A 10,637-nucleotide genomic window follows, 5' to 3' on the forward strand; every position below is an offset into this window, starting at 1 on the left:
ATGTGATTTGACCAAGATAATTTAAACAAGTTTAAAACATGAAAATGAAAAGGGAAGCTTGTATCCTTCTTAGTCACTCGAAAATGAAGTTTTTTGGGAGGTTTTTGAAATTTCCATGTTTGAAACCCAAAACCACTTCTCTTCATGCTAGACTTCATAAGACAGAGTTTAGGGGTTAGGGGGTAGATACATGGTTTGTCTAGTTTGAATATGTCTAGACCTTGTTTATCAAATTGAATGCTTACTAGCTACATGACATAAGAAGACTATGTACTTTGGTTTTTCATTTTGCTGTTTTTTCATTTTCTGACCATTTGAATCTTGGTTAAATCCTAGGTTTGACCATGATTTATGCAAGTTTAAAACATGAATATGAAAAATTAAGCATCTATCCTTCTCAAGTCACTCCAAAATGTAACTCTTGGGAGGGTTTTTGAAATTTCCATGTTTGAAACCAAAAACCACTTCTCTTCATGCATGCTTGACTTTCATAAAATCGACCGAGATTAGGGTTAGGGGGCAGATACATGATTTGTCTGGTTTGAATATGTCCAAACATTATTTATGAACTTGAATGCTTACTATATGACATAAGAAGACTATATTCTTTTAAAATTCAAACATATGGTAAGCATTCTTATGTCATATAGTAAGCATTCATGTTGATAAACAAGGTTTGGACATATTCAAACCAGACAAATCATGTATCTACCACCTAACCCTCAACTAGCTCGGTCGATTTTATGAAAGTCTAGCATGAAGAGAAGTGGTTTTTGGTTTCAAACATGGAAATTTCAAAAAAAATCCCAAGAGTTACATTTTGGAGTGACTTAATGTAAGCCCCAGGAGTAGGAAAAACCCAGAGCGCGCAGGTAAGAGGGGTTTATGTGCATGAGGTCACTACAAGGGACCGTGAGGTCGCCTCGCATTCCCAAGCATATGGGTAGGCCAAGCAACAGCTCGACACGCCCATGCACACAACTCCCACCTCAAAGGCTCACGGTAGGCTTTCCAGGCCTGAGTGCTTCACCTTCCTGTGCACTTCACACATACACACACTGTGCACATGATACGAGGGTAGAATACAGCTTGAATATCACAACATGACTATGTATGACACAAAAGATGGAAATAAGGTTCATATATATAGCAACGCTCTAATGAGCAAGATCCAAATGACACTCAGAGGACACATGCCCCAACATTACATCATACATAAGATAGTCAAATAGTCTGGGTACAGACAAGAACCAAATGGGACTAAGAGTCCTGAAGATAATCAAGCGGTGTTTCCATAACCAACATGCCACAGGCTGCTGCCTTAGGAACGATCCTGCTACGCAATGAAGTCGTCGTTCGTGAACTCGACAAAGTAGCCTCCAGCGTACTGCTCATCATCTGTCGTACCTGTTCGTCGAAAAGCGGGTTCCGAAAAAAGAGGGAGAAAAACGAGGGTAAGTACCAATGGCACGTACTTGCGAGACAAGACCAGCTATGCTCGCTGGTGGGCGGTGTAAACTTCGCCCGGCTTTATGTGGAGTTTAGCGGCAGCAAAGCACTATCCAATAGAGACACGCTACAACTTCCGTCTAATAGAGAAGGTGAGAGAGCGCATATTCTAGCAGTTCTATACTCTGCAATCAACAACCCAGCCAAAAGCGATCCCCCTTAGCCAAGAGGTACTAACAAGGCACTCACACAGTTGACAATTTTATATCCATTCCATTATAATAGGGCTAACTTACTACGCAAGTAATTAGCATGTTATTAACGACAACTTTAGGTGTAAGTTGTTCTATGATCGAGTTAAACAGCTCCAAGTTGTCCATAACCGCGGACACGGCTTTCCGAAAAGATTTAACCCTGCAGGGGTGCACCAATGTTACCATACACGCATGCTCGAACCCGCATAGCAAGTGCGGAGTCTCACAACAAGACCGTTCCCAGATCAACAAGAATGCCTAGGGGGGCCACCCGACTAAGCTACCCGAAACGAAGTTCGGCCGTACTCCGATGCAGACTCAGGGTTTGCGTTAACGGCTAGGCGTGCGAACCACACGCTTCGCTAAACGTTCCGCGGGGTACAGTACAGAAGTAAACACCCGAAGGCAACAGTAATAAACACCCGAAGGCAACAGTAATAAACACCCGAAGGCAACAATAAGTAAAGCATGGCATACATGGCATAGGCAAATAAAACCAAGGTTGTGGCCCCCTTTTCAACAGACTTGAGAAATGGTAATGGGTGATGGGGGGTCCCGATAAAACCTCCCACGAGTGGTTAGCGCGCTCAGTCTTAGAAATAGATAACAAGAACTCGGGTCCTAGGGGACATTAGCAAGTCAAAGTTCCGATGCTTTCGCAAACGGGCTCACAGATGCCTCTGCATATTATATCCCTTTGCAATTTTAAGTTGTAGCAAAAGTTATCATCATCATTTTCGAAAAGGTAGTACATGTGTCAACATCCCAACAAGATATCCCGAACATTTCGAGATATCAACAAAAACCCTAAACTCGCCTACGACTCGCAAAGCTGGCAAACAACAAACAAAAGGTAGGGCGAGGAGGTGTATCTCGGACATATAGGTAACAGGTGGAATAGGACACGTGACACAACAGAATCGCAACATAAGGATAGCAATAGATCAAAAGAGCATGAAAATGTAAAATAGGTGAAGGGGTGGGCTCGCCTGTCAGATCAGAGGTAGAAGCACCGACACAATCCTCCAGGGGGAGCTCGTACTCCTGCTCGTACTGCTCTGCGTCGGCGTCTACTCGAGAAGAACCAAATAACACATACAAGGAAAGTAAAGGCACAAATCAATACAAGTATGAAATGCGCAATATCATGCATGAGGTGCAAGGGTTTCATACATAGCAAATTAAGTGGGGTGCTTTCCAAAGTAGCATGAAATGATAAAAAACACCCACACATAGCATTTAGTTGAAGTTGCACTTTTAATTTGGCCGAACCAGGGACGCGGCCAATGATGCATGACATGGTGTTATTTGAAAACCTCACATTTTTCTAATGCATTTGGATATAAAGTTTACTAAATTTGGAGTTATAGATATTAAGTTATGAATTTTGCAAGTTCTAGCAATTTAATCCCAATTTATAAAGTGGTCAGATTTTATATCGTTCAAAAGTTGAAACAAGTTTTATAAGTATGTAGATTATGTTTTTCCGATATGCCAGGATATAATGTTTGTATGAATTGAAGTTTCAATAGTTGGTTTTTAAAACAAAACAGAAAGGTGCTGTAAGCAAGAAACCTGAAACAGAAAAAGAGAAAGAATTCTGGGACATAGGCACCAGCGATGCAAATGCCAAAAAGGTGTGTTATCTGCGCCGGCAAGATTCGAACCAGGGACGGCCTTGCAGATGCAAAGAAACGGAATCAGCGTTCTGCTGTTGTTTGATTGTATGGACACGGGATTCAGCTAAGGCATAGTGTAGCTCCAGGTTAACTGAATTTCTGAAGAGAAAAGACAGTTGCTATCTGAACGTAAGACTGAAACTATGCAGCATTTTCTGGGAGCCGAACATGCAAAAAGGAATGGCCTTCTATACGCCGGATGTGGATTTGATCACAGGGTTGCCTGGTCCAGCTACTAGAGGTACAACCAGTGGAGCTGTGCGAAGTTTTCGAATTAAAGCAGATACACTGCTATCTACTTTACTGCAAACCGGTTTCTGAATTTTGACTGACGCACAGGACAGCGCCATCTGAATAAAATTCAGAGAACGCACGCAACGGGTAAAATAGACAACGATGGCGATCAGCGATGATGGCGATTCAACCATGCGTGGAAGGAAAGTGCGGGGAAAAGGGTGGAGATGATTCAGCGGCTCACAGTGGTGCTGCTGGGCGAAGGAATTGGTCGGGGACGAGGCAGAGGCGTGGCGGCGTCCGTCGGCGTCCGTGAAGAAGACGGCGCTTGCAGTGACGATGGCGAGCAGACCCTGGCGTCTCCGGTTCCGTGAAGTAGTCCGGGAGGTAGAGGAAGGAGTGGCGGTGCGATTCCCGTCCTCAGCTGGGCGTGCGGCGGTCCATGGCGACGGCGGCGGACGACGGCAGTGGCGGTTTTTCTCTCGTTATTTCACAGAGAGGTGCAAGAGGCGGAGAAAGAAAAAGGGGCGGCGCGGCGCGGGTGAGGAAGGAAGCGAGCTAGGGTTCTGCCAGCACCTGGTGTATATGGAGGGGAAGAGGGGCAGGTGGCAAGCATCCTGAAGGGGGAGAAGATCATGTGGTGAGGGAGGTGTTCGTACAGGTGGTTGTCGTCACGAGGGAGACGACGTACAGGGGAACTGGGCTCAGCGCTTTGCTCCTGGTTGGGCCAAAGATAGAAGAAGGCTGTCGTGGCCTTGGGCAAACTCCATGGAAGAAAAAAACTACTAAGGCTGCTGTTTACTTTTTCCTATTTCTGTTTTTATTTCTTTCTCTTTTTAAATCCTTTTCTGAAAATTTGAGAAGAGATAATATTTGAACATTTGAAAAGGAATTGAATTTTAGGGAAGGCTCAGCCTTATATACCAACTATGGTAGGCTTGAGAGAAATAAAAGAATGAAAAGAATAAAAGGGAGATAAAGAGATTTAGTAGAAACCAAAATAATTGGAGAAGGAAGAAACCCAACTCAAGATCATCTTATTATTAGCATAGCAAAATAGAAAGAGAGGTAGGTTTAACAACCATAATAGAAATTTGGCATGACCTATTTGAAATATAGGTCAAGTAGAGGGATAGGTTTGGCTTGTTAGCTTTTCTTGGAACATCACAAGAGGGAGGGAATGAACCAAGAGAGAGGAAGAGAGGAAGAACCACAAGCAAACAAAGCAAAGCCAAAACCAAATGCAATTTTAGAAAAACCAAAGGTGGTGATATGCATGAATGGAACATGATGACATGAACAAAATGCAAGAAAGGTAAAAAGGATCTAGGTATTACTCTTGGGATGTTACAAACGCCCCCCCTTGAAGGAATCGCGCCCCGAGATTCTCAGGAGGAAGAGAAAAAGGACGGGTACTCGGAACGGAGTTGATCTTCCCGCTCCCAAGTTGCTTCTTTATTGGAATGGTGCGACCACTGCACCTTGAGGAACTTGACAGACTTGTTGCGAGTTCGACGTTCAGCTTCATCAAGAATCCGAACGGGATGCTCTTTGTAGGAGAGGTCTTCTTGGAGGTCGATGGACTCGTGATCAACTGCACGGCCCGGATCTTTGAAGCACTTCTTGAGTTGTGACACGTGGAAGACATCGTGCACTTTGGAGAGCTTCTCAGGGAGTTCAAGGAGGTAAGCGACTTCACCACGCTTTGCTAGAACTTTGAAAGGACCAATGTATCTTGGCGCCAGCTTGCCTTTGATACCGAAGCGATGAGTGCCCCTCATAGGAGTAACACGAAGGTAAGCTTGATCACCAGGCTGATATAACATATCATGGTGCTTGCTATTATAATAGCTTTTCTGCCGAGATTGTGCTATTTTCAGATTATCACGAATGATTCGCACCTTTTCTTCAGCCTCGTTGATGACATCGGGGCCAAAGATTTGCCTTTCACCAGTTTCAGACCAGTTCAGAGGTGTTCTGCATTTGCGACCATAGAGAGCTTCAAAGGGTGCCATGCCCAAACTGGCTTGATAGCTGTTGTTGTAAGAGAACTCAGCGAATGGAAGGCATTCTTCCCATTTCATGCCGAAGGAGATAACACAGGCACGGAGCATGTCCTCGAGAATTTGATTGACTCTTTCGACTTGCCCACTCGTTTGCGGATGGTAAGCTGTGCTGAAAAGCAGATTAGTTCCCATAGCTTTCTGAAAGCTTGCCCAAAACTTGGAAGTGAAGATACTTCTGCGATCAGAGCTTATTTCCAATGGAACACCATGAAGAGAAACAATCTTTGCAGTGTAGAGCTCAGCCAACTGACTAGCAGATATTGTTTCTTTGACAGGAAGGAAGTGAGCAACCTTGGAAAGACGGTCGATCACCACGAAGATAGCATCATTGCCTTTGCGAGACTTTGGAAAACCAGTCACAAAGTCCATCTCAATCTTATCCCATTTCCACTCAGGAATCTTCAGGGGTTGGAGGACACCGGCAGGTCTCTGATGTTCTGCTTTGACACGGCGACAGACATCACATTCTGAGACATAGCGAGCAACATCCCTTTTCATCCTAGTCCACCAATAGGTAGACTTGATATCGAGATACATCTTTGTGTTGCCAGGATGGATAGAAAGAGGAGTGTCGTGAGCTTCTTTGAGAATGAGGTTTCTCAGGTCTGGATCATTTGGAACAACAAAACGACCTTGGAAGAAGAGAGTTCCTTGATCGTCGAGAGATAAAGACTTGTACTTGGACTTGTGCATATTCTCTTTGATATTCTTGCTGCAAATATCTCGCAACTGTCCTTTTCGGATCTTATCTTCAAGAGTTTGCGTGATCACCAAGTTTGCAAGGTAGCCTTGGGGAACAAGCTCAAGATTCAATTTCCTGAATTCTTCATAAAGAGCAGGTTGACTTTCTTGAATCATGAGGTTGTTGCAATAGGACTTGCGACTAAGGGCGTCAGCCATGACATTAGCTTTGCCTGGAGTGTAGCTGATAGAGAGATCAAAGTCCTTGATAGTTTCCATCCATCTTGTTTGACGGAGGTTCAAGTTGGGTTGTGTGAAGATGTATTTGAGACTCTTGTGGTCGGTGAAGATCTCACATTTGTTGCCCAACAAGTATTGGTGCCATGTTATTAAAGCATGTAACACGGCTGCAAAGCTCAAGATCATGTGTGGGATAGTTGAGTTCATGCTTTTTCAACTGACGAGAAGCATACGCCACAACTTGACGTTCTTGCATGAGGACAGCACCTAGACCATGAAGAGAGGCATCACAGAATATCTGGAAAGGCTTAGAAGTATCTGGAAGAACCAGGACAGGTGTGGAAGTGAGCTTCTGCTTGAGGAGATCAAAGCTTTCTTGGCATTGAGGAGACCAAAGGAACTTCTTGTCTTTCTTCAGGAGATCGGTAAGAGGCTTGGCGATCTTGGAGAAATTCTCAACGAAGCGGCGGCAGTAACTTGCCAAACCGAGGAAACTTCTCACTTGCTTGACATTCTTCGGAGCAAGCCATTCAACGATCGCCTTGACGGTTTCAGGATTGACAGCAATGCCTTTTCCCGAAATGACATGACCAAGATAGACGACTTGAGGAAGCCAAAATTCACACTTGGAGAACTTGGCATAGAGACGGTGTTCACGAAGCTTCATGAGGATGAGGCGAAGATGCTCTTCATGCTCCTCATTGGACTTGGAGTAGACAAGGATATCATCAAGATAGACTACCACAAACTTGTCGAGGTACTCCATGAAAATGTAGTTCATCAACCGAGAGAAAGTGGCAGGAGCATTAGTGAGACCAAAGGACATGACGGTGTATTCGTAGAGACCATAACGAGTTTTGAAGGCTGTCTTGGGTACATCCTCCTTGCGGATTTTGATTTGGTGATAACCACTTCTCAAATCCATCTTAGAGAACACAGTTGCACCCGCAAGCTGATCAAAGAGCTCATTGATGCGAGGAAGAGGATATGTATTCTTGATCGTTTTCTCATTGAGAGGGCGGTAGTCAACCACCAATCGATCAGTTTTATCTTTTTTCTTCACGAAGATGGTAGGACATCCCCATGGAGAAGTGCTTGGCTGAATGAAACCAAGTTTTCGCAACTCGTCAAGCTGCTTCTTGAGTTCAGCCAACTCATTTGGACCCATCTTGTATGGCCGCTTTGAGATAGGAGCTGTTCCAGGCTCTAGTTCAATGACGAACTCAACAGCCCTGTCAGGTGGCATACCTGGAAGTTCTTCAGGAAAGACATCAGGAAAGTCGCAAACCACCGGTATAGACTCAAGCTCCGGAAGCGAACTAGGATTCAAAGCAAAGAGCTGAACGGAAGGTGTTTGAGAAGGTGTATAGGTCAAGGTTTCTGATGAAGTAGGAAAAGAAACTGAATGGTTGGCGCAATCAATGATGACTTTGTTGGCCTTCAACCAATCCATGCCAAGGATGACATTAATGCCAGAGTTTCGAAGGAGTATCAAGGAGGCGAGAAAGATATGGTTTCCAATTTGAATTTGGTTACCATGGCTTATCTTCGAAGATATCATTTGTCCTCCGGGAGAGTGAACCACGAGATTAGATGGCAAGATCTCTTGTACTAACCCATGTGTATCAGCAAAACTTGAAGACACAAATGAAAGAGAAGCTCCTGTATCGAACAGAACTCTTGCAGGAATAGAGTTAACAAGCAAAGTACCAAGCACGACGTCGGTAGCTTGTTCAGCTTGCTCAACGTTGATGTTGTTGACGCGAGCAGCCCTCGGACCTTGCCTGGTGTTGTTGTTGAAGGCACGGCCCGGAGCTGGTGCACGAACCATCGCATTTGTTGCAGTAGAGCGAGGTGGTGGTGGAGGAAGCTTCTGAGGGCAGAAGGTAGAGATGTGCCCAACCTGACCACACTTGTAGCATGTGGGGTCGGCACGTGGACCCATCGGCCTTGGTCCACCATAAGCAGGCCTTGGTGGAGATTGGTAGGTCCTCTGCTGAAGCTGTGGGGTGGGAGGGCGGGGAGCATACCCAGCGTGTGCTGCGCGGGGAGCATACCCAGCTTGTGTAGCTTGTCCTGGCGGTGCGGGATAAGGAACCCACAACCTTCGCTTCTGAGGCGGCGCTGAAGAAGGAGCACCAACCTCTCGAGTATGCTTGCGTGACTCCTTGAACGCAAGCCTACCCGACTCTTCCTTGATAGCAGTGTTGACCAGCTTGTCAAAGGTGTCCGTCGAGACATGAGTGAGCGCGTACTTGAGTGCCGGCTTGAGGCCATTACGGAACCTCTTCTGCTTCTTGGCATCAGTAGACACTTCTTCGCCACCATAGCGAGCTAGCCTTGAGAACTCGATGCTGTATGCCATCACGTCTTTGTTGCCCTGGACAAGACTGAGGAATTTCTCCTTCATCCTGTCCATTAGCCCTTCAGGAATGTGGTGGCTTCTGAAAGCTTCCCTGAATTCTTCCCAAGTGACATCAGGAGCATTGGCGGGACGCATCTCGAGGAAGTTCTCCCACCATGCTGCGGACCCTCCTGTCAGTAGGTGAGTCGCAAACCGCACTTTGTCTTCTGGAGCGACTCCCGCTGTGTGGAGCATGCGGTTGACATCGTGCACCCAATCATCTGCATCCAGCGGTTCAGGAGTAGAGTCGAACGATCGCGGGTTCAACTGCAAGAAGTCCCGGATCATCACTCGACCATTGTCATGACGAGCTTGATCGAAGTTGTGCTGGGTTTGCTGCATCTGGCTCAACAGTTGAGTCATTTGCAACAGGGCTGGTCCCAACGAAGGAGGTGGCGGAGGTCTAACCATCCTGTTGAGGGAAAACATAAGACGGTTGAAACAACATATGACAACATAGCTTAGAACAAGGATTTAAGACCAGATAACATATCGCTCCATAGAATTCATCAAGGTACACCATACAAGGTTCAAGTACACATGAGATCCATACAAACGGATACAAGGATAGAAAAACTAGAACATCCACTCGACACGCAGGACAGTGGAGTAAACGGTAGTTCCATGAGAATAACGAAAAGAAAGCAGGCTCCGGAACAAGGAAGTGGGCGAGATAGCATCGGATCAAAGGAGAAAAACATGTTAGTATGAAAATACCAACATGTCAAAGAAACAGATTATATGTGGAGATTGACAAAGGATGATAATGAAGCAACCATAGTACAGAAGAGCACAGAATGGCGGAATATAAAACAACATTTTGCAACGAACAAAACAGACGGCGGCTATGGTCCCAGCACACAACCTGTCACCTGAGAATAAGAAAAGCAAACAAACATGTAGGTTTCCTAACAAAAATAGATGAATTACATACCATGCAATTACTGTTCTAACATTAGGACGAACTAGATAGATATTATAGTGGTGTTTCTTGAGAGTTTATAGAGCAGGAAACGCTTTGCTAGTCTTAGTATGAACAAGATAAAAATTAATACTATTTTTTGCAACACACAGTACAATCATAGACGCTCACATGTACATGCATACACTCATCACTCACGCACACACACTCTACCCCTTCGAGACATCCAGGAAAATGCATCCAAGAAACTGATCCGACGGGTATTGATATTGACGAAGTCACCACTATCACCACAATGTCATCGGGAACGCCGCATCCCACACAAGAATATTCCTCCATTTTTGAGACACCAAAGCGTCAAATCTGGGGGTGCCACTGCCTCCTAACCATCCAACCACAGGTTGGTTCTCAGTGATTTGGTACTTGAAATGCACTACATGATATCTAATATGAAGTCGGTGTGAGGCTAACAAGCAGGGTGCGGCGGCGTTGCTTGACGTGAGTCGGTGTGATGCCATCACAAGATGAAGTGCATGGTCCATGTGATCTGGATTAGGGGATACTAGCATAATACCCGTGTGTTGCAACGGGTTAATAACGAAAGATCGCTCTCTCCAAAAATAGAATAAATGGAATATAATCACAATGTCTATGTCCAGGATGTGTGGCCACATGGTCCTCATTTTTCTTTACAATCTGTGGTACGTC

At 45.1% G+C, this 10,637-nt stretch overlaps 1 protein-coding gene across 1 annotated transcript; it reads right to left on the bottom strand.

The window, feature by feature from the left end:
- Nucleotides 1-1,070: 1,070 nt before the first annotated feature.
- Nucleotides 1,071-9,349, bottom strand: LOC127310449 (uncharacterized). Its single transcript, XM_051341126.2, has 3 exons — nucleotides 8,314-9,349; nucleotides 2,693-2,773; nucleotides 1,071-1,407 (listed from the first exon to the last, which is right to left on the bottom strand). Exons 1-3 carry the CDS (start codon nucleotides 9,347-9,349, stop codon nucleotides 1,337-1,339), a joined length of 1,188 nt encoding a protein of 395 aa, XP_051197086.1. The 3' UTR covers nucleotides 1,071-1,336.
- Nucleotides 9,350-10,637: the final 1,288 nt, after the last annotated feature.

Source organism: Lolium perenne, chromosome 6 (genome assembly GCF_019359855.2).
Source record: "Lolium perenne isolate Kyuss_39 chromosome 6, Kyuss_2.0, whole genome shotgun sequence".
NCBI lineage: Eukaryota > Viridiplantae > Streptophyta > Magnoliopsida > Poales > Poaceae > Lolium > Lolium perenne.